The sequence below is a fragment of the Epinephelus fuscoguttatus genome, linkage group LG18 (assembly GCF_011397635.1).
Source record: "Epinephelus fuscoguttatus linkage group LG18, E.fuscoguttatus.final_Chr_v1".
NCBI classification, from domain to species: Eukaryota; Metazoa; Chordata; class Actinopteri; order Perciformes; family Serranidae; genus Epinephelus; species Epinephelus fuscoguttatus.
In genome coordinates, this window is record NC_064769.1 from 10,074,133 (window position 1) to 10,098,867 (window position 24,735).

General features: G+C 39.6%; 3 protein-coding genes across 4 annotated transcripts; 1 reads left to right on the forward strand and 2 right to left on the reverse strand.

Moving 5' to 3' along the window:
- Window positions 1-9: 9 nt before the first annotated feature.
- gfm2 (GTP dependent ribosome recycling factor mitochondrial 2) lies at window positions 10-9,968 on the reverse strand. Its single transcript, XM_049559986.1, has 20 exons — window positions 9,673-9,968; window positions 9,498-9,582; window positions 7,359-7,404; window positions 7,168-7,265; window positions 6,955-7,080; window positions 6,750-6,838; window positions 6,557-6,645; window positions 6,401-6,461; window positions 6,051-6,239; window positions 5,875-5,955; window positions 5,633-5,781; window positions 3,603-3,743; window positions 3,423-3,522; window positions 3,151-3,340; window positions 2,991-3,067; window positions 2,773-2,911; window positions 881-1,063; window positions 665-780; window positions 404-586; window positions 10-307 (listed from the first exon to the last, which is right to left on the reverse strand). Exons 1-20 carry the CDS (start codon window positions 9,679-9,681, stop codon window positions 179-181), a joined length of 2,280 nt encoding a protein of 759 aa, XP_049415943.1. The 5' UTR covers window positions 9,682-9,968; the 3' UTR covers window positions 10-178.
- A 244-nt stretch (window positions 9,969-10,212) lies between these two features.
- Window positions 10,213-13,528, forward strand: nsa2 (NSA2 ribosome biogenesis homolog (S. cerevisiae)). Its single transcript, XM_049560026.1, has 6 exons — window positions 10,213-10,367; window positions 11,199-11,386; window positions 11,472-11,622; window positions 11,804-11,983; window positions 12,153-12,345; window positions 13,228-13,528. Exons 1-6 carry the CDS (start codon window positions 10,365-10,367, stop codon window positions 13,293-13,295), a joined length of 783 nt encoding a protein of 260 aa, XP_049415983.1. The 5' UTR covers window positions 10,213-10,364; the 3' UTR covers window positions 13,296-13,528.
- A 1,958-nt stretch (window positions 13,529-15,486) lies between these two features.
- LOC125878649 (torsin-1A-like) lies at window positions 15,487-22,398 on the reverse strand. Of its 2 annotated transcripts, none has more exons than XM_049560016.1 (5): window positions 22,065-22,398; window positions 19,648-19,913; window positions 19,371-19,546; window positions 17,127-17,254; window positions 15,487-16,995 (listed from the first exon to the last, which is right to left on the reverse strand). In XM_049560016.1, the coding sequence occupies exons 1-5, from the start codon at window positions 22,261-22,263 to the stop codon at window positions 16,751-16,753; spliced, it is 1,014 nt and encodes a 337-aa protein (XP_049415973.1). In that variant the 5' UTR covers window positions 22,264-22,398; the 3' UTR covers window positions 15,487-16,750. The 2 variants fall into 2 exon arrangements, with proteins under 2 accessions (XP_049415973.1, XP_049415974.1); XM_049560017.1 differs by lacking the exon at window positions 22,065-22,398 and adding an exon at window positions 21,474-21,769.
- Window positions 22,399-24,735: the final 2,337 nt, after the last annotated feature.

Here is a 24,735-nt window from a genome sequence, read left to right on the forward strand (position 1 = left end):
AATTTATTTTGCATCTTGCTTAGAACATGGTACACTATTGTCCTCTTCCCTGCAGTGGGTATTCACACAATAAACAGCATTTTACTTACTTAGTCTCATATTTACTTTAAGTCCTTAAAAAGTCTGTTTGGGCCCTAGCCATGCCGCTCTTCACAAGGCCATCATTAAGAACGGGGGATCACAGCAGCCCAGCCATTCTTTTAAGGAGGGTGCTCTGGTCCTGAGGGCTCATATGCTCATAGGTGTCCAGCTCCAGGGAGAAGGTGGCACTGCCGGATGTTAGTGTTCGCAGGATGGTGGAATAGCCCTTTAGGAGGAATCAGGTTTGAATAGTAAACAATAATCAGGATGACCTGTTAAACCAGAAACTACAGACAAATGTTTGAACTGCACGTCCTCTCACCATCATCTCAGCTAGGGGCACAGTTGCTAGTAGCACCTTGTTGTCGTGACGACTCTGGATGTCTCGGACGGTTCCTCGTCTTTGGGCCAAGTCCCCTAGCACAGAGCTGAGGCGTTCCTCCTCCACAGTCACCTCCAGGGACATCACTGGCTCCAGGACCTGACCCTCTGCTAGCCTCAGGGCCTGCATCCAAACACAACTATGTTGTACCTATTTATAATCCTGTAGTTTACGGTTATACGGAAACCTGTAATGGTTTACCTTAAGCATGCAGCGGGACACGCAGGCAGACACCATGGCGGGAGATGTTCCTGGTTCCATGTTGACACTTTGGATCAGTGTAGATACACCCTGTAGAGGATATCCTAACAATGGACCTGAGGGTGGAGGCAAACATTGAGAGTGACTTACAACTTATAAAACCATCTGGCAATACAACAAGAGTGGCACAGGTTTACCAGTTTCACTCAGTGATACCTTGATGATATGAGCTGTGCACTCCATTCTCCACCGCCTCTTTTATTTCTGGTGATAGCTGATCCCTCAGTTGCTCTGTGAAAGCTACTTCACATGAACCACCAGCAGAGATGTCCAGAGGTGCGACAGCCAGCTGCACCTGCACAACATGTCGTCTCTCCCCAACAGTACGGTCCAGCATATCTATATTATCAGATAAGCAGGTTAATTCATACATGAACAAAAAAAGGGGGCTGAACAGTAGATAAAGACAAAACTTTATTTATCCTGGGGATATGGAGACTAAAAATATAAACAGGTTAACAGTAGGGACCAGACTAGGAGAGGCTGCCTATAGATAAAGAATTATTTCTCCCTCTACTATAACCTGATGCAAAAATTAAAGGGTAACTTCAATATTTTTCAACCTGGACCCTATTTTCCCATGTTATTGCGTCTAAATGACCAAAGGAGGTGACAGTTTTTGAAACTGGGCCAGTGTTGAGCAAGAGTGCTGCAGACAGCAGGGGTGAAACAGGATGCAATGTAACAACTTAAGCTGAAAACACACCAGCGCTGCACCGTGTGACACACGTCAAGTACCGCCCCTAGCACAAACAGGACACGACGCGCTGCAGCTCCTCAACACACAACCATACAAAGTTATAACTACTTTTACTGAAAGCTCTGTACTTCTTCCACCTATGCATTAGCCGAAATTGACGTGTTGACACTCCCTAATTAAACTTGATGTCTCACCTGAAGAGCCAGTCTCCAGCGTTATGACTCGCCAGGCACTATCTTTCTGGCCATTGTCTTTATAATGACACACTTGTGGGTCGTACAGCTCGGGATATTTGTCAACCTCCACAACGGGTCTCTCCTCATCCAGTCTTGGTCATAAACAAGACACAGCAACAGAGTTCTCTTTATGCATCAATGGTGAGGAGGGAAAAAGAGTTGCTACGGGAACTGGTATGTACAAGCTGAGAGCGAGTGATGGAGAATGCATTTAATTCAGGGTTGGCAAGGCTGGAAATATGACAGTGGCATAAAGTGCTGCAGGGCAGCACATCCAGGAGCGTCAACATGCATCTAGCCACTGCCACTATAGGGTTGTACATAAAAAATAATAGGTGCATATTCTTTGATGTGCAGTGTTTGGTGCCAGTGTGTTTTGGCCTTTATGGGCATTTGTGCACCATCTATTTATGTCCACTAAAAGTGCTTGTTTTTGACACTTAGATTATTTTTTCAAGTGTCTAACAACATTATGGAAATTATCCTTACAGAGATAGACCTTTTTTGTATAAGTAAAATCCGTTTTGTTTCACCAGACAGCCATGAAATCGCCATCACCAAACCCACCAGACTTTATTTAAATAAACAGCTACTTTAGCATGTATAGAGCCAGCATATTTTCTCAACTAACTCAGTGAAATAAGGGTTTATTTCAACCAAACCAGAGTTGGTGATTGTTGAAACAGTGAAAAGAGGGACCAAGACATTTTTTGTGAGTTTTATGTTGTGAGTAATTTTATTACTCTTTATTTAAATGGAGTTTGGTGGGTTTGGCGATGGCAATTTAGGGGCTACTTCTGGTTAAACAAAAAGGATCTTACTCTTTAACAGAGATGTCTATCTCTGTATGGTACTTTCTTAATAAATAGTCACACTCTTAGAAAAATAATCTGAGCCTGTCAGTGGCAAAAACAAGCATTCCTAGTGGACATAAATTGAAGGTGGAAACTTGCCCCGAGTTGCAGACTGTTTCGCTGCTGCCATTTGCAGCGGTCTTGCTCAATTCTGGACCAATTTCTAATTATTCACATATAAAAAAAACACATAAGAACATAGGCTTCAGGTTGAAAAAATTCTTAAGTTACCCTTTAAGTTATTATTTTCTGTTATACCTGTAGTAGAGACCTCACGGAGAATGGACTCCCTGTAAGCCACCTGCAGCGGCCCAAGGTGAGTCTCAATGCCATACTCTCTTCTGATCCGATCATGGATGATCTCGATGTGCAGCTCTCCCATCCCACACAAAATGGTCTGAAAATAGCGACAATTAGTAGACTCACTCTTACAGATGGTCTGAACAGACTCCTGGATAATCCAATGATGGTATTACCTGGCCAGAGTCAGGGTCGACCCTGACTTTAAGGCTGGGGTCTTCTCTCTGAAGGCAGTTCAATGCATTCTCAAGATCTGTCAGGAAAAGAAGAACTACATGTAAGTACCTACAAGGTTGCTGGAGCACGAGTAGTAAAACTGTAATCAGTGTCACTGACCAGCCTGTTTGGCCATAGTGGGCGGTTCTATGGTGCAGAAGAAAACGGGATCAGGGACCTCCACCCCTGACAGAACCACACTGGCACGTTCCCCATGCTTCTTTCCTGCTTCTGCGCCATCACTGTGGGCTCTGCGGGCCGCAGCTGCTGCTGAAGCCTTTGAGGAAACGATGGTGTCTCCTGTGACTGTCTTGAGTCAAAGTGGAAAACATAAATACCCTTTTTGGGGGGAAAAAACAGCAAAAAAATATATATAATCCACGATGCTCTACCTGCTTCAGCCCAACAGTCAGAGCGATGTTTCCCGCCGTCATCGAGGGGATTTCTACATGCTGATCAGCAAACGGCACCAGCAGCCTGCTCATCCTCTCACTACAGGCAATACCAAACAAATAAAGCTTTGACATATAATAATAATGATTTGGGTCATAACTGTAGTGGAATGTACGTACATGCTGTTCCTGTTGATGTTGTGGACAGCAGTCTGTGGTTTCAGAGTACCAGAGTAAATCCTGAGAAATACCAGCGGGCCACGCTGCTTGTCATGGACAACTTTGAAGGCCAGAGCACATAAGTCGTCCTTGTACCACCGCCTGCGGGATGATGAACAAAGCTTTTGGTCACTTACTTCAGCCTTTAAATACAGTGGCCCTACAGATTTGTGCTGTAAGTAGTAAACACAAAAGCAGGAGCCGTTTCCAGGGGACACTAAAAGTGATGCACATGGCTGAAATTAACCTAGCATTAGCCTCTTGCTCATTATTAGCCTGCAAATTGAAATAATCTAACACAATATACACAATTTCTTATTTTGAAACAAACTATCATTATGCTTGGGGAGTATTACGGTACGGTATATCGCGGTGTTTAGCAATACCGAAGGTGCCATTTTATTACCGTCAAAAATATAGATGCTTCTATTGAACTAACACAGAGATGCTGTATTAAGGCAATGTATTGTAGTGCACAGCTCGGGCCACTAGCGGTCAGTCTCTGCTGGTGGAACAGACAGCTGACCTGAGCAAGATGGCTACTGTGGGGGACGTGGTGGGGATAACGTTACAGGAGTTTTCAAACCCAGCAAGACTTGTCTATGTAGGATAAGTGCATATGAAACGCAGCGTTGTAGGTTAGACATTGACATGCATGCTACAATGACTTCTGTCATCAGTAGCTAATTTGTCATGTTTTTTTTCTTTCACACAAATATTGTAATATACCATATACCCCAGTGAAATGTCGGTAGGGTATGAAAAACAGATACCGCCCAACTCTGGCTATGCTGCTACTAATAAAATGAAAGCTACTGACAATTCTGAGTGTAACGATAGCCAGCTAACATAAACCTGTGTCACAAATACTTACGTGTATTTTGACACAATATTTAAATTGGCAGGCTAAAAATAATCAAAAGGCTAACACTCGATTAACAACAGATTTCTACAATAATATCTGAATCATGCCATCACAATGTTAAAATAAACCAAAAATGTGTAACTGCATTTAAGCTCATTTTCTAGCACCACTAACAAAAAGCCAACTTAAAAAAATTCATAAACCAAAATCCACAGCAACAACAAGTGGGCAATGTCCATCGCTTTTTAGTGTCCCAAAGACACAGTTTTCATTGTTGTCTCTGCTCTTTGCTGCACGTGTCTGTATTTGGTTGAATTTTCTGTATTTGCAGCACACTGAGCTCTTTGTCATCATTTTAATAACACTTGTAAAAAAGATAGACAAGTGTCTTAACCTCCTCTTATTGCTGCTTTAATTTGTGTATTTTACTCTCCAAAATAAAACTTCCTAGCAATAGCTGTCTCTGTGGTTAAATTCAACTCCAATGCTGTCAAGAGACATCAAAAGATTCTTTGCTCTAAAACAGTTCATATGATTAAATTGAAGCAGAAAATAAAGCCTGACTTAACTTAATTGCAGACCTTGTTGTGGGCAGTTTCTACATGAAACTGCCCACAACAAGGTCTGTGTAACTGTCCTGAGTAAGTGGGTCATGGTTTCTAGAAAGAGACATTGCTGTTGAGTTTTTAAATGTATTTTTATTTACGCTTTGAGCACCACAAGCAGAGTGCCATCTAGTTCCATTACACTGGAGAGAAGGCAGACATCTCTACAGCCCTTATAACCGACGCTCAGCAACTCACACCAAAACAATCTAAACTGATAAATAACACTAGAGGTAGGAGGGAAAAAAATATATATGTTTTTTTTTAATTTTGGGGTGAACTGTCCCTTTAAAATTATCACCCTCTCAACTGGTAGGGTCACATAGCTGTGGTTGTTTCAATACTTCTTTTGGAAAACAAATATGTGTAAAGATGAAAAAGGCAAAAAATAATGTGACAAAATCATTGAAGAAACATTATTGATACACAGAGCCTGGTCAGAGAAATGCTGGAATGGCCCTTTAACTGGGTATCATAGCGGCTCAGATCTGAGTTAGTTATAGGTTAATGAATTCACTCACACTAGGTCATGGTGTCGTTCATTGGGGGCAGGCAGGTAGGCGGTGATGGCATCTAGAAGAGGCTGAACACCTCTGTTTCTCAGAGAGCTCCCACAGAGCACCGGGACACCTTTACGGGCCAGAGTCACCCGCCGCACAGCCTCCTGCAGCTGGAGACACACCAGCACCGTTTAATCTGTGTTCACAAGTAACTGTGCTGCTCTACAGGCTTATGATGGGATACCATGCAATAACACGCTTACTTTGCTGGAGGGCACAGCATCGAAATTGTCACTATAATCAGTCAGCAACACTTCAGCAAACTCATCATCTAGATCAGCAACCTGTGATTGACAACAGATATATTAACTGGAAAAGACATCTGGAGCACTTCATCATTTCAAATGGTCAATATTGTTGTAAAAGTTCTGACATGTACCTGCTCTATTAAAGCTGTCCTCGCCTCATTGACCTGCTGCAGCAGCTCTGGCTCGTCCGACTGGTCGAGAGGTTTGCTCTCAAACATTCGTCCATCATCATCTCTCAAAGATTTTAGGTTCCATATCAGCTTCTGGTTGGTTAACAAGTCAACCACACCTGAGAAGTTTTTGCCACTGCCGACAGGAATCTGGGAAACAGGATGGTTCTTCATGAGGCAACTACATTACACAGTGACATACTCCCATTAGGTTTTAGGTACACTTTTTCTGTTTAGCTTCTTTTTCGATTTTCGGTGAAGTATTCCTTTAATGACATGTAATGGTTGCTGTGTTTTTCTAAAAGGCCTACCTGCAGGAGAACTGGATTGGCTTTTAACTTCTGCCTTATGCTGTCAAGGGAAAAACTTAAGCTGAGGGGAAAAAAGAAAGACAGTTCCAGTTAAATTTTGTGGAAAAAAAAAACATGTATATGGTCAAACTGTTACACTGATTAATAGTCACTCACTTTGCTGCAGGCTTATCCATCTTATTCAAGAAACAAACACAGGGAACATGGTGCTTCTCCGCTTGTCTCCACACGGTCAGAGTCTGAGCCTGTTGTTTTCAAGGCAACAGAAGCGACTGTGATCAGAGTGCGCCCAATTATTTGACACAAGAAAATATTAAATGGAAAAACAGGAAGCTGTTTAAAAGCGAACCTCAACACCGGCAGAAGCATCGATCACTGCAACAGCCCCGTCAAGAACACGCAGAGCACGCTCTACCTCCAGAGTGAAGTCAACATGTCCTGTGATCAATCACACACACACACACACACACACACACACACACACTCATATTAGTGTGACTGCTCCTTCTCATTTCCATTGGTCTATTTTATTTTCACAAGGATGTTATTTCTACCTGGTGTGTCTATGAGGTTTATTCTATGAGTTTTCCAATCAAATGTGACTGCTGCCGACTGTATGGTGATGCCACGCTCCCTCTCTTGAGCCATAAAATCTGTGACTGTATCCCCGTCGTCCACATCTGAGAGCAACAGATTAACAGACAGAAAATAAACAGTTAATCCACGGGTAATTAACAATGCCCACGTCTTTTTACCGTCCTACTCACCTCCTAGTGCTCTCGTATATCCTGAGTAATAAAGCATCCTTTCTGTGGTTGTTGTCTTTCCTGCGTCGATGTGGGCCATAATGCCGATGTTTCGGATCCTGATGCAGAGCACAAAGTTAACATGGGGCTCAGAACACAGCCGAATCTGAAGAGCATTCAAAAGAACTGACTGCAGAATGAAATGAACTTACTTGGATATATCCGGGTTGGCCACAGCTCGCAGTGATTTGACATCATCTATGACAGTGAACAAGAAGTAGAATCATGATGATCTGAATCACTGATGCTACTGGTGGAATGTAATTATGTACATTTAATTAAGTGTTGTATTTAAGCATAAAATAATGATATTTATGATTATACAAATGTATAGTTCTGCTCCGCAACATCTCAGAGGCAGATATCGGCAGCTGTAGGTACGAGTTACTTTTCAGATTACAATTTTTCTTACCCTTCCTGTCCAGTAAAACAGTGTATCTCACCTGTTCTTGAAAATTGGGACAATTAAAAAAATAACCCATAAAATTTCAACTTGTCATCACACTAATTCTGTTTCTGGGGTGAAACATTATTTTTAAAGGACTGATATATATTAAATAATATGAGTTGTACAATATTTTGATCTGCTTTCTTTTTTCCTTTTAAACTTATTTACTTTTATTGTTAAGGCCTTTAAAATCTAAAACTAACAGTACGTACTGATTGGTGTAACAGTGTACTGCTATAATCATCTTTGTTTTAAAATATATGTATTGTACAAATGTTGACTCTGTAGAGATTTGTCCCAGATTTTCATCAGCTCTGTCAAATTTCTACAAAAACATCCTTTAATCAGGCATAAAAGGGGTTAGCTATATCACAAGGACTCCTGTCTCACTTCCTGGTTTCCAAAAAAGTGGGAATTCTGATCAAGTACAAATAAGCTCTCTATTCTTGATAATTTCATTAAATAATATTGCTTGTGAGTGTGTCTAAACTACAACAGGTCAACTCCATAGCCCTTCTAAATCAAAACAAAATAAGAATTATGGCTTAAAAATTACTCTTTTGCTTTACATTAAGAGAACTCTTAGCAAAATAAAATGGCCTCATTACAACTGCAGTAAAATTAATAAATACTTTCTGTCAACTCTAAGACATTAACTCCACCAGATCTTACCTCTGACATCCATCAAGTATGGTGTTCGAGAAAAAATTCAATCATTAGGCTGATTACATGGTTTAATAGTCAAGACTTCGATCATTTAAATATAATTTCCCAGTCTAACTGAAGAGTAAAAATCTACCAAAAAAAAAAAAAAAAGTTTTATCCCAAATCTCAAGACTGAGTGATCTCAAAATTCAATGTTTTTCCTTTATACGTTGAGAAAATTCTCCTCCTTTTTACACACACACAAAAAAAAAATCTTTAAAAACCCTCTTGGATCAGCTGGAAAATACGTTGTCACAAAGCTGAAAACAGGGCTGTTTTTCTGACACCAAAAAGGTGATTTTTTTTTTTTTTTTTTAGAGATACAAGGTTCTCATGGGAAGGCGACACTACAAACTTGACGATTTCATAGAATATGATGCACTGATGTAGATTAAACTACCCAACAGTATATAATGCAATTAAAATAAACACGATCTTAAACCGTTGCAGCAGTAATAAGATATAATAGTAAAACACTAACAGGGCATATTTTACTGCACAGTGAGTAGTTAAGCTTGTAATACTTTATGTAAATTTTGCTGATAATACTTACATTACTTTAGTAATAGTTTAAATGCAGGACTTTAACATGTGGTGGAATATTTTCACAGTGTGGGACTGCTATTTTTTACTGTAGTATGGGACTGTTTATTGCTTATGAGAAGTGATGGGGTGACGCAAAACAGGGAGGCATGCCAAATAAATTTTTTTTTTTTTTTTTTTTTTTAAATTTCTTTTTAATACCCTGCGAACCCCCAAATCCCTCTGGCAAGTTTGACAGCCATGTTTTCTTTATCATAGCCAGTATCTGTAACAACAGAGATGATCGTCAACGTTTCAAATTTCCGACAAGTTATTTTTGAGGAGGATTTGAATTTTGTTAAAGACATTAGCAGGTTTTTTTGTGTTAACTCTCACTCCTGTGCTATTCGCTCGTTGCACTGGCTCTAATACCTGAATTTGGTGTGCCTATTAAGGAAATTTGGTAATTCATGGTGGAGGGAATGCTTTATCCAAAACAAAGTCACACCCCAGGCACTCCCCTCCTCTGATCAGTTAAGTATAGTCCCTAAAGGATGTGAAGACTTTACTTCTTCCACCATTATTTATAACGGATCTACTTGTGAAAACAACGTACCTGGAAGAAAGCTGTAATGTCTTTTAACATGCCAGCTGACTCTACATCTGCAGCACTGGAGGCCAGCAGTGAATAAATACCTCCCCTGTGAATGAAAAACAGCCTGTTGTGAAGTCAACGTGATATTAAAATAATTTATCACCGACAGCGTTTAGTTTAGCAAAGTATATCTTACCGAAATCATTCTGTTTAATGTCCCAAAGGCTCCAACATGTATCTTTAATATCTGTTTATCTTCCAAGCTTTTTCCTCATAGTCAGCCTGAGCTGTAGACGAACCATAGTGCAGCAACATTACAGTAGCAAGAAGACAGAGTGATGTCAGCCCGCTTGTGATGGCTGCACCATGACAATAAAAAAGAGGGAGGGTTATGTTTTAACCCAGCAGATATACACTAAATTTATCCAAGAGAATGGTATTAAAATGTCCTACAAAACACCTAATCGCCGGTGTTAAAAGTCACGCTTTCATAAGGGACAGCTCCATAATACATCCCCAGAAACAAGCGTGTGGCCTATATTTCCGGGTACGAAGATAAAATATGCTTCGTCAATATTAACAATAATTAAAAATAGTCAAATACACGTGCATAAAACTGTGCATTAGTTATTATATCGTTTTTTTTAAATCATAAATTTGGTCTTTAACGCGGCTCAGTGTCAAGGGAAACTTTTGTAAGTCGTTCACATTAAACCAACGGACAACTCGTTACGTCAGGATGACGTACTTCCTCTAAGTATCGGCTACGGGGAAAACAACATCGAAAGGACCCCAGCCCCAAGCGAAAAACACCAAATAATCTGCGTCTTTACCAACTGCTACCATCTGAGACGTATTCGCCGTTACACCTAACTCCTTACACACAAAATGGTAAGAAGACAGCCGGTTTTAATGTTATAATATGACTTTTATCAGGCTTTCTACGGTGTTAGCATGTTGTGCTAGCATTAGCATTTGTTAACATGTGGCAGGGTGACGTGCTGCTCTGCTCTGGTGTTTTGAGTTTTCATATTGAAATCATCGCCCTTCACATAAATGTAGTTGACATAATAGGTGTATGAGCAATAAAGTTGGATTCGCTCACTATTTTACCAACTACTCGCTCACTTGTTTACTAATTATTATTTTCGTTATTGCTTAATTTGCTAATATATGATATCTCAGTGTCTAAACTGGCGATTTGAAAGTGCTGGATTGTCCAGAAAGCAACCCTAAACCCAAATGTTTTAAACTCTGAATGATAAAAAACAGAGAACAGCATAAAATTATCACTGGATCCAGAGAACATTACGCATTTGTTACTAGAAAAATAACTGAAATGTTGTCACTGGAGAAATGTTGTCAAACAAGTAACTACTACATTAGCTCTATATACATTTTTGGCTATTAGGAAAGTACCAGCTTAAATAACGAAACCCTGTAATATTAATGCAGCATGTAAGGGCCACTGTGGGTGTCCTGTTTGCTACATAAGACCAGTAAAATGTGAAATGTAAAATTTGTAAATATAGCCTGATTCAAACTTTGTCAAGCGTCCACCAATCAAGCAGGCTGTTGTGTCATATAGTTTCTATATGATGTCTTCTGTGCTGCAGTTTTTAGTTTGAACTAGAAACTAGATTTCTGCTCCAAGACAACCATGAACATTTACTATACGGCATAATCAAGTTGAATTAAGTGGCTTTCTTGTTTCTTTTGCAGCCTCAGAACGAGCACATTGAGTTACACCGCAAGCGGCATGGCTACCGCCTGGACCACCATGAAAAGAAAAGGAAGAAGGAGAGCCGTGAGGCCCATGAGCGGTCCCACAAAGCCAGGAAGCTGATTGGGTTGAAGGCCAAACTGTACCACAAACAGAGACATGCAGAAAAGATCCAGATGAAGAAGACGTGAGTATAGAAGGAGAAAATTGTGCAGACCCTTAAGAATAAATCCCAATAAATAGTCAGACAACTCTGACTTTTCTCTTTGCAGCATCAAAATGCACGAACAGAGGAAGACCAAGCAGAAGAACGATGATAAGACCCCAGAGGGAGCAGTGCCAGCCTACCTGTTGGACAGAGAGGGACAGTCCCGTGCTAAGGTCCTCTCCAACATGATCAAACAGAAGAGGAAAGAGAAGGCTGTAAGTACCAGATGTAATCTTCTCGTCAGCTTCCACTTTTTTCTGAGGTTGTCAAGTAGAATGCCGCAGTCAAGATCTCCTGCTTTTATGCAAAACATACTTTTTTGTTAATTTACGTTAATGATATGTGTGGAAATAACGTGTTTGGTTTTAAACAGCAAATGTGTAATGTTTTCTGTAGGGCAAATGGGAGGTGCCCTTGCCCAAGGTGCGTGCCCAGGGAGAGACAGAAGTTCTTAAAGTCATCAAAACTGGAAAGAGACAAAAGAAAGCCTGGAAGAGAATGGTCACCAAAGTTTGCTTCGTCGGCGACGGCTTCACCCGTAAACCTCCCAAATATGAGCGTTTCATCAGACCCATGGTAAGATTGCAGTACAGTTTGAATGGAATTTTTTTATATGTCCTTCTGCACTTGAACTAAACTGAACACTGCTTCTTCACATGCATCCAGGCTTAATGTAATAGGTGCATTTCTGTTTTGAATAAGGGTCTGTCTCCTAATTGACCTCTTTTTCTGTATTCTACTTCAGGGCTTGCGTTTTAAGAAGGCTCATGTCACACATCCAGAGCTGAAGGCCACATTCTGTCTGCCCATCCTCGGAGTGAAGAAGAACCCCTCCTCACCACTGTATACCTCTCTGGGAGTAATCACAAAAGGAACTGTCGTAGAGGTCAATGTCAGCGAGCTGGGATTGGTTACACAAGGAGGAAAAGTTATCTGGGGTGAGTGCTCATCTGTGTGAATCCATAACTACATTGATCAGTGTATTTACATTTGTGCTGGGTTTTGTTTAAAAATTATGATACTGGTACCAATACTAGTACCCTAAAATTAAAACTAGTACCAATAGAGTACTTCATTTGATACCCACAATGTGAATGGCGTGTAGTGTAGTCAGACTTTTAAATGTTCTGGTGGCATCTCGGCCACTGAACTGCCAACTCCATCGAATGCACTCGACTACACCACACCACAGACTGTATGGGTTGTTACGTTAGCTGCTGCTGTGGGAGTTGGAGTACCGTGTCGGGGGCAGTTGTGAGATTCCGCCTGCACAAACACACTGACAGAGCTAACTGTTAGTGTCACATGGCTAATGTTACATTACTGGTTATTAACAGGTTTAAACAACAGAGTTGAGCTGTTAGTTGTCAGTGTGAGTTTGTTGGGACTGTAAAAGGGCTAGGTGTAAACAAGCAAACAATTGGTTGCCTGACAGCAGACATGTCTTGATAGGTAAAGCCACAGCGAAGAAGCATTAAGTCAACAGCGAGGGCTGTCGCTTTCAGAAGCAGTGGAAAATTAAATACCTTTTCACTGAAAGATGAAACAGTTGCTTTTGTCTCCATTCAGATTTTTTTTAATCATATGGGGAGAGAAGCAACTTGCCCCTTGGTATTTTCACATTATCTAATCTGGCCTTTATTAAAAAAGTTTGGACACCCCTGCCTTAAAGGTATCAAATACCAATCCCTAATTTACATTGCAGTACAGTAATGTGTCTATCTCCCATTGTAGTAAATAATTCATAAACATCTGTGCAAGCACTAGATATGTGTTGTATGTGATAAAAGTCTAACTAAAATATTTCCTTTACTCCCCAGGTAAATATGCTCAGGTGACAAATAACCCAGAGAACGATGGCTGCATTAATGCAGTCCTGCTGGTATAAGACTCTTGACCTTTATACAGACTGTGCCTGATAACTCTAAATGTCCACGAGGAGTATTGATTGCAACAAAGAACAGGAGGATACAACAAGCAACGAATGAGCTTCAAATCACAGGAGTGTCAGGAAGATCACTGATGCTGCTCTTGGCAACACAACAGTTTTTGTATCTGAAGACACACATGGAGCTATTACTTTGTGAAATGTGATTTAAATAAACTTGATACGACACCAGATGTCTGGACTTTTATCTTTGCTTACCTGTAACATCATAATAAAGTTAACCAGGATTAAACTGCTATATAATGTGAACACATAGGTTATGTTATCATTATTGGTTTAATAACATCCATTCATTTATGTTCAGGAACACAGACTCAACACATAAAGCAGAGATCTGAGTGGTAACACAGCTATTACATTTGGTCAAGACATTTGAAAAATGCTCAGCATATAATTTAGCCTGTTTCATAAGAACAGTTGCATGCTTAACAGAGTGGTCGGCAGAAAAACAGTACAACAGTATTACTGTAATCATTTTAAATGTTTACTGTAATTTTTCATAGAAAGTCACAGCTCACACAAGAAGCGAAACTGCACTTGTCTCTCAAAACAAGCTTTTTCCTCTTCCTTCCTGTGTCATTGTGTGCACTTTGCTGTGTTGTTTGAGGGAGAAAAGAGCAGGAAGCACCTTACAATGAGTTTGTAGCTTCTAATAACACAGGACATCCAGAGCAGCAGGATAAATCTCATCAAAACCAAACAGTCTACAGATCTGGGCAACAGGCATCAGACATGGCCCCTGACCATGTCATTTATTTTTGGGTGCACTACACTTTTAACTATGCACATTTATGAACTACAATGAATGCGTTTCAATGTGAGGGCTTTCCAGGTGCAGTAAATATGCACCAACAAAACAGTACTGCCCATCCATCCTTGTACAAGTTATATAGTAGAGGTACAGCTGGTATAAAAATAAGCGTCATACAGTAAATTAGAGCCTCATGCCTTCATTGCAACCCTGCCCACCTGCAACATCCACTGACAAGTACCACACGTGTCATCACTGTTTCTTTCTTTTCTCTGTTTTAGCCTCAGGCCTGACGTTGCACTTTGCTCAGTAGTGTTTTGCAAGCTATTTGATTATTACATAACCCCTATTTCAGTCCAAGATTTCAAGCTGCCACTTCAGGCGGATGTTCATCCATCACATTTAGTGAATGGAGGAGAACCAGATCTGAATTTCAGTTTAAAGGGAAGAGAAATGCTTGTGGAATTCAATTAGTTTGGTACATTACGTGACACAAACAGAAGCACGAGCATCACACTGGTGTGCTGCTTATTTAGCTTGTCTGTTCACAGACACTGGCTGTCTAGCTTCCTTTAAAAAAGACGGTACACACTCAATGTAAACATTCAGTGATGTTCTGTGGTATTCCCTCTTATTTTAAAACTTCACATGGACACACCTATTAGAAGGGAAAATGTTAGGTCAGCATAAAACAGTTATGATCTAACCTCAATTTAAGGGTCAGCTCAACTCAGTATTGGGAAGGATACTTTTGAAATGTCAAGTTACAGATTACTAGTTACCCTGTTAAAAATGTAATAAACTCAGGTTTAACATCAAGCTTTTCAATGTTCAGTTTTTATACTGCTGGTAAACAATCTTTATTACAGTTTATGGAGCCAGTTGGAGCCATGTTCAGATTTCAGAAGAAAAATATTGTTGAATTTCCAGCACTAAAGGCATGCTAATCTTATAACATGGCCACCCGCCCACACAGCCAGGTAATGGCAGACTCACACTGCTTAGACTAGTGTGTACTATTTTGATAGGCAGACGAGAGGCGGCGCAAATTCAAACAAGAAATAAGTTAAAAACAAATCTCAAAATTTGAGTGCACACTGCTAAATAAATGGAGCCTATCTAGACACAGAGACAGAAGCCGTAAGCCGTCCTATACTTGATGCTGTTGCATTTAAATTTGACCCAACGGCTTCACTGACCCATGATGTCTGGCAGTACACTGAAAGAAATGATTCCAGCGTGGGAACAATGCAAAGCAACAGAATGAACTACCAGTTCCAACACTGGATAAACTGTAGCTGCTTCTGTTAACTGCCACCCTGTGGTTTAAAGGTCTCCTCAGCCTGATGTGAAGCATGTATTCAAAACAGCGACACCAAAAAAAATTTCATTTTTTATTTGTGATTTGTTTGTTTTTTTGCATTTGTGGTGTGTTTACAGCAGAGAAGCTGGCAAACGTTGGCTTTCCATCCAGACCAACAACATTCTTTCACAGTCCACTTAAAAGCTCCTTCACCTGCAGGCAGCTGTGAGCAACTGTATAGAAAAGATGTCATTATCATTTTTTTTTTTGTTGTGGTTGCTCAAACTCAACTGACAGAAGATTTCCTCCCACAACAATATTCGGGAACAACCATATATGACTTCCTCCTCTTTGAAGACAAAATATAGTACAGAATACTGTGTTTTAAAGAAACATCCTGGCTGAATTTAAAATAAAATTAACAGAATAATCAACCACTTTGTTATATACAATTTCATTACAATTTTGTCATCGGGACAGTCTGCGTTTTTTAGAATAAAAAAAATCAAGTTTTGGTAAAATTTGATGTTTGGTGAGAGATCCTGAGATTCCAAATTCAGCTACAGAGTCAAGTCACGGTGGAAATAAAATCATAACTGTAAGGCAAAATTACACCTGGAAATATTTCACTATGCACACATCCACATGAATTACAGCATATATTACTCATATAACAGAATATTTTTGTAATATATACCAAATTATAAATTAAAAGCATGTGGCTGCACAGTATATTCTGACATGGTGTTTTCTGCATTATGTATTTGAACAGTGACCATGAAGGCAAATATTGACAGCTGATGAACTCATGTACAGTGGACATACGTGTAAACTAACCTTAATAGATCTAATTTTTAAAAAAAAGTGAAATTAAAAAGAATTAAGGCAGGTGTTTCCTGGAATCCAAATATTTGGAGTACACATTTAAAAAAAAAAAAAGCACAACAGTGACATGCCATAGTTTTACTAACAGAAGAACGCCCTGTTAGCCATTAAGAAGCTCTCGGGAAAACAAAACTCTCTGAGACTCTCACTGTGGTGTGACATAAAAGTGGAGATCAAGCCCCTTAATCACTTACAAAGGATCGCTTTCCAGTCTTATTATTTTTTTATTCAACTGGCGCTGTTGTCTTTCATCAGGCTTCGCATCCCGTGTAAGCGATATGCAACATCGGAGAAGGCCTGCTGAAATCCTCCACGAGGTCAGACAGAGAAACCTCTGCAGCGACCTATACAGAGTTCAGTCAGCTTCACTTCCTCTCTTTAGTCATTTGGCTGAGAGTGTTTTTCTTTAAAAAAGTGCACATAGTGATCGAGCGCTGCGTCCATCGAATGCTGGCATTATGTGTAGTAGTCCAACTTGCTCTCTATCGTCTTGCAGCCTTTGACAGAGAACACTCGCTCAGTTTTGGGGAAATAGACTAAATCTCTGGCCACCTGGTCTGCCACGTTCTGGTCTGGCTGAAGTCCTCTGGCTTTCATCTCGGCCATGGCACACTGGATGATGTGTCGGTACTCCAGAGGCAGAAACGGGACGAAGAAATCCACCAAGTTCTTGTCAATCAAACTTGTATGCCACAAGCCACCTACAGGAAGAGATTAACAGATACTTTGAGTAGTACACGAATCAATGTTTTTCATCCAATCTAGATTTTGAATGATAATAACAAGAAGGGATTCAGTCAAACAAATAAACATCTGTTTAATTTATACTCACTCTTCTTATTGTTGAACACTGACAGAGAGAGCACCGTTTCCAGATCTTTGAGCTCAATCTCTTCTCGATCCCGTCCTGCTTTCCAGAAATCTAAAGCGGTCTGTATGATGCTCTCCCCTCCAGCATTACTAAAAGACCAGACACAGGCAACATATTAGAATTTGCCTCAGACTGCAGCAGTCAATGACTGTATTTCTGTGTCCTCATCAAGTAAATCTCAGAAATGCTGCAAGATTCAAATATTAAATTGTTTCTATGTGTCACTACTCTATTGGGTCATGGAAATAGTAGCTTTAAGCCCCAACACACCAAACTGAAACCAAGTATATCTCAGAGGCTGCAAACTGGTGCAAAATGTTTCTACAGTGAACACACCACAGATGTATTCATTATTGTCAGACACAAACTGACAAAACATCTCAGTTACATTACATTAAATATCACTGAACTTAAGATAATATTTCTGCACATACATTCAGCTATTTGTGAAAGGAATTGCAGAAAACTACAATTTAATAACTACAATTCTCCTTGCTTACTGCATTACTAAAACTGAAATGTTTTTTCCCTTTCAGTACGTGCTATAAGGGGTGGGGGGAAATGTATTCAAACAAGTATTGCAATGTTATTTCTTTATTTTTCTATCAGTTCACTTTTTTATTTTCCAATTGATTTCTGTGAATTGATGTAATTCAACTGCAGAGGGGGAAAGATGTTGCCACTTTTATTGTGGTCATCTATGAGTAATGAGACTTCATATTTTTTTCAAGAAGGGAAAAAACAAAACCAGATGCGAGAAAGCACAAAATGGAGGAAAGTTTGATGACATGGAACTCCAGCTGCTTAAATAGCAACTCGAATTCAGCCAGGCCAGCACAAACACCCTTTCTGTTGCTGAGGATACACAGATAAGGCCCTGCCCACTGTGAAGCCCCTGCAATGGAGTTTGCGCCAGCTGAATTCATGTTACTTTGGCCGCTACTGAAGGTCCATTTCCGTAGCTTCTGCCTGCTCTCCTCTCAGCAAATAGTCTCCTAGAGCGGGGAGTGAGGCACTTTTCAGCTGCGGGTTGGCTAGCTAGCTAATGCTTGTCTCAATTATGGTCTGATAAACAGAAAGAGATGCAAGGAGGGGCTGGGCAAATCAATTGACTGCAAGTAGCTCGACCATGAAATAAGATTTTACTTATTTTAAATAATAAAAAAAATATAGAGAGAGAAAATAAATATGTGGCCATCAATATTGACACTGTATCAGATACAAATAAATCAATGTATGGAAATCCCTGCACTAGCTTCATAAGCAGGGACAAGTAAATGTAGCAGCTTAAATGAATACTTCACATGTAAAATGACCATTTATCTATCAGTTATTTACAGCATGTTACCTTGTGCCCAGGCACACTATACTCGGCTGTGTAATACACTGTTTGTAGTGACATGTTTTAAATCATGTTCTGGCAAAAATGCATGTGTTTGGGAAGCAGTGAGCATGTGACTGGTTAAATGTGACTTGGATTATTCTGCACGAGTTGTGTGAGAGTGTGTAAACGGATGCTTTGATACTTGACTGTTAAACACGACCCCTGTTTAATTCAATTCATGAGTAATGTTTGCCCTTTTTTTTCAATGTAACACACAACGAGTAGGTGCTATACAAATGATAATTTTGCATGTGAAGAATTATTTAAAGTTTACTTCAAAATGTATACATTTTTTAGTATACTACATGTACATCTAAGTAAGTAAGCAAGTCAGTAGTATATAGTCTTTCACAGGGCAAGGTCACAAAGTGCTTCACTGGAGTGACATTTTTAAAAGTTAACACCATTCAAACAGTTAGTAGTTTATGAAAACTTTTCTGTGCAGTATATGATGCTGCTGAAATGAAAGTCTGCCAGACTGACTGGTATGTGATGTGCACTGTTTTTGAAATGATAACCAGTCTCTAGAAGGGTATGATTCAACTTTTTTCCCATGGTCTAGTGTTTAAAAAAAGTGAGAAAAAAAAAGCAATAAATATTAAATCACAATACTTGTAGAATTGCAATACATATCAAATCGACACCCAAATATTTTGATAGCATCGCATCAGGAGATAAGCATATCGCTGCAGCCCGACTTGCTATTAATGTATCCATAAACAGACAAGTGGTATGCTTTCTTTTCCAGGACTGATACTCTTCTATGGTTCCAATGAAAATATGTGACAGGTCAGACTTATGGGATGCGTTTAACTTCTCACCTGAGGAAGATGAAGATGGCTTTCCGATAAGAAACTCCATCTAGCTTGTCGTAGTAGTCCAGGTACGGCTTTATGCTGTCAATCAAGCCAGGATGCATCTTGTCCATCTCATCAAAGATGAACATGGAGTGTGCACAGTTGGTGACATTGCCTTTGATCCACTGCTGTAACTGAGACTGAGGAGAAACAGTAGCACATTCATATAAAAGGTCAAACAGTGCACTGTGTTTCAAATCAAAGTAATTGGATTCTTACTGATCTGGATTAATCATCATACCTTGTAGGTATCAAATTGACTGGAATGTGGGAAGTGAAGTTCAGATGTGAAAACATGAACAAAGCTGCTGTCCATTCCCTCCTTGTAAATGTTGTCAGCAATCAGCTGGCTAACAAAGTTCTTCCCTGTGCCGGTCCATCCATGCAGAGAAAGCACCAGAGGTTTCTTTGGGTTGTCGTTGCTCATGAATCCATTCACAGCTTTCAGGATGATGCGTGACGCAATGTGCTGTCCGAATAGTTTGCTGTCCAGGTCAGCTTTGAGACCTAGAGAGAGCACAGCAGAGAGTCAACAGGATGAACGGCTGCAAACATCTGACTGGATCACTGTTCTCAGCATCACCGCCGGGAAACTGTTGGGCTGAGGCGGTAAGCCATCAAAAGCTTGACCAATCTCACATCACAAGCCATTTAATGATGAGGTGACAACTTAAACAATGGCCACAGTCATTAAATACATCAAATGAAACCTAATTTGTATTAAAGTGCTTTAAAGGCAACTGATAGTAGCTTATAATAAGAAAGTATGAATATTAGAAAAGTATATGTATTAGACACTAATGCACACAAACACAGAGATCATATCATTGAAAAAAATAAAACTCATAAAACCGAGCACTAAAAAATATGAAGAGGACAAAATATACATATAGCTCCACTTCAAAAATCCAAAGTATCCCTTTACTCAAGGAAACATTTGCAAGTATAATCAGCAAAATTCAAGTATGAAGTACTCACTCTGCAGTCAAATGGTCCCTGTGTCTGCGTTTTACAGTTATATAGAGTATTTGTTCATTTTTAATGCTGCATTAATGTGTATGTTGCATTTTACGGCTGTAGCTGCTGAAGGTTGTGCTAATTTAATTTAACTCCTTAATATCGGGCTTGGGCAATATTTCCCTGGTGTATCTATATCATGATATGAGACTAGATATTGTCTTAGATTTTGGATATCGCAAGTGTCTTTTACTGGTTTTAAAGGCTGCAAAGTGATGTCATTTTCTGAGCTTAGCAGAACATTGTTTTATTATTTGCCTTTACCCACTTTGCCATTATATCCACATTACTGATGATTATTCATCAAAAATCTCATTGGGTATATATTGTGAAAGCACCAATAGTCAACTCTACAATATTGTCGCAAAATTGAGGTGTCTGGACAAAAATATTCTGATATAGTGATTGCTCCAATATCACACGCTGTAAGGTGATATTATTCTTGTAGTGGCACTGTCATGTGACAACTACATACTAAATGAAAAGTCAACTTTTAACGTTGTCAGAGAAACAGCCCTGTTCTCAGCTTTGTAATGATGCATTTTCCAGCAGATCCAAAAGAGTTTCTACAGTTTATTTAGCTTAAGAAATTAGAAAATGTTCTCAACAAATACAGGAACATGTCATCCTTCACTTTATCAAACAAATGTGGAGTGCAGAGTATAACATTTGCCTCTGAGATGTTGTTGAGTAGAGGTATAAAGTTGTTTAAATTTGAAATACTCAAGTACAGGTACCTCGAATTTGTATTCAAGTGCAGTGACGTTACTTGAGTAATACAGTACAACACTGTAAGAAATGCCTGTATCTGACTGAAATCATGGCCTAGAAGGATGTGAGTAGTGTCTGAAATGGCCCAACATTATTTACTGTTGAAAAGAACATTTTACTCCGTCATTTAGGTTTCGGTTTTGAAGGTAAAACACTCCCAAGTCTTTTTTGACGTTTGACCATTGACGTCCAGACTGCTAGTTTATGTAAATAATTAGCGCAGCTTTTTACCCTACGTCACATGAAATAGACACTATATCTACACATGTGCATGCTCACCTGTTGCATTGAAAGCTATCCATTTAGGATCGCAACTTTCGTGTAAATAATTGTAGATCGCCCGCCCCAGAGCCGCACCGACACCTAAAACCACTGTTGTTGTGAACGGCTCAAACGTGTGAACCAGCACACTGGCTGACGATAAAACGTGTAACAACAAATACAAGTGTGCCGTTTTCATCGTCGAAACCGTTCACTTTCTGGCATCAGTCGTTCTTATGCTTATTAAAAACAACCATAATACCAACGGTGCAAACCGCGCTTCAAACAAGCAGGCTAACTAGCTAAATTCTTTCCAACGGGGAACTTCCGTATACGTCATAAACACGCGACAAACACGACGGGCTCTGTTCAATACAAGCAAATGTTTGGCAAGTTTCTAAGAGATGCGATATAGATACATTACAAGTATGAGAGTGGTTTATACACACGTTTTTACAATTCGCGTACTTGTACAACTAACTTACGATGTAACAGATGTACCCACTCGGCTAACATTTTACAGTTCGTTGATAATAAGCTAGCTAACAGTTTTAAGTATGAAGACATCACAAAGGTGGCTAATGTGTAAGCTGGACACCCATGCGTTACCTGTCCTGTTGAAGGAAATCCACTCAGGTCGACAGCACTCGTGGAAATAGTAGAAAATGTTCTGGTAGCTAGCTAAGAACCCGGTGAGAGCCGCTGCCATTCCCACCGCTATGCTGGTGCTGATGGGCTCGATCGCGTCCGTCATGCCGGAGCAGACCAGCATCCACAGCAGCAGGACATGTCTCTTCTTCGGCTTCATTGTGTTGGGGGCACCGCTTCATTAAACTTAGATTGGCCAGAATTAAAAAAGAAAAAGTAAGTGTGTCCGTGGACGCGTGATATTCTCTGCCGGAGCGGACTGAGTCCACACGGTGGGGGGCTGTGTGTGCTCGTCATGCACACGGAGCCCATAGATATATATACGTAGATGCCGCATTCAACGGTGCTCCTCATTGGAGCGATACGTCAACGCGGCCGCCATCTTGCCCAGGTGGAGCCGCGCTGCCTAATGCATGTATATCTATTGAGGCAGGAGATTATTTATGATTGAAATCGTCATTACTCGCTGAATTCTCAACCGATTTTCATGCGGTTTGGTTTGTTACAATTGTCAGACATGTAGTTATGATACAGGATACTTGGTTAAATAAAAAATGCAGTTTTTCATACCAAAATATTTGATCTTATGTAGATAAAGTAACAGTAATAGTTCTACAACACATTTAAACTAATCTTTCCCCATGTAATAAATATTCTTTTTTCTTACTAGATGTACAATGCCCACCATGATGCCATTTAATTATTAATTTTGATTTTAAATGTTTAGTCACATTTTAATTCACACAATGTGCAAAAAATAGTCTATCAGCAGGGTTGTACCGAGCTGCAGTGTAGATTCTGATTAACAAATGTTGGTTTTGTACAAGTGAAAATAAATGACTTAGAGCTGCATGTTCACACAAAATTTTGCTTTAATCTCATATGTATAACACCACAGTGCTCATGGGAGCCTGGACACAGAACTGTTTACATTATTAGGTCATATTTACAAAAAATACAGTGTACAGTAGCTAGTATTATTTTCTGTCTGCCCGGTCCTGTCGAAGTCCTCAGGTCTGAAGTGACAGCTGCAGATGACTGAGGAGTCACTCGGGACAAAGTCCTTCCTCCTCACTGCTGCTACCCATGCCCGTCTCCTATCTTTGTTTTTTGGGAAACTACACACAAAATAAGTGTGTCAGAAAAACGCAGTTCCGCATCATTTGTAGTTACAATTCAGGCCACAAGTTAACTACTAACGTTATACTGCGTTATGTCACGTTGGTGTCATGAAACAGATAGTTGACCATTTGGAATAACACATACACCGACATAGCTGTTTGACAAAGCATCATAATTTTATAAGTAATATTATATAAATGTTAACATTTTTTCTTTAAGTTGTGTGACATAGCGTTAGCTTAATTTGGCATTAGGACCAGATCAGGACAGTTACTTTACTTGATTAGCTTAAAAGAAGGATCACTTTTTGAGATATATATCTCATTAAACATGTTCGTAACAGTAAAATATTGTAAAACAACTTCTTACCTGTGGAATGTTATTCCCTTCTGTTTGGTTTTAACACTTCTTTCGTTCGTACACCCAAATGCAGAGCAAAAATGTGGCATTTTTGCCGAGTCTGACATGGGTCTGAACCGGTCAGAGCACCTAGGCAAGATGGCGGCGGCACTGACGCATCCGACAAGCCAGGGTGCGGCATCTATGTGTATATATCTATGCTCGGAGCCGACATTACGTCAGAGTCCAAAGGTGACGTTCAGCTGAGGATAAATGAAGTCCCGCCATGGTGCCAAGACTTTTTATCTGTTTAACATGATAAATATTCTCAGGGAACAGCTTTTACTGTTGTTTATTGCCCTTTACACTTTACACTTCACTGTACATTTATTTGCACTACCTGTGTTAATATTTGCAGTATTTCTGCACTGAATGTTTCTACCTTATCTTGTACCTTGTTCTGTAGGCTACCTGTTTTTGTATCTTGTCGTCTGCACCTTGTGTTCATTCCTTTATTCTTTTGTTTTGCACCAGGAAAACACAATTTTCTTCCTCTATGTACTGTACTGTACTGTACTGTATGTAGATGGATGACAATAAAGTGCCTCTTATCTTATCTTATTTTGCTCTTATAGGTGTACCAGAGTAAGGAGGAAGCAAATGCATCACAAATATTTTCAGGGGGGATATTATGTTCTTAAACACCTTTATCTGTGTGAGGATTAATGTATTTATTTGTTATTTTATTTATTTTGGGAAAGAACATTAGATTTATTTGGAAATTGGATTGTTGCACACTGATTGTTTTGTATAGTAAAGAATGACAGTATGACAAAACACTCTTTTTAAATTTCTCCTTTTACTGAGTTTGAACAATCCATCAGTCATGCTCATGGGACTTAATAGCCCTATATTTCAACATAGTTATGGCAGACGGTAACATAAAAGTGAGTTATAGTTTATTGGCTATTTTGAAGAAACTAGAATATAAAACATGTTTTCAGTTATTTCAGCTTTTTGTTAAGTACATAACTCCACATGTGTTCATTCATAGTTTTGATGCCTTCAGTGAGAATCTACAATGTAAATAGTCATGAAAATAAAGAAAACGCATTGAATGAGAAGGTGTGTCCAAACTTTTGGCCTGTACTGTATATATATATATATATAT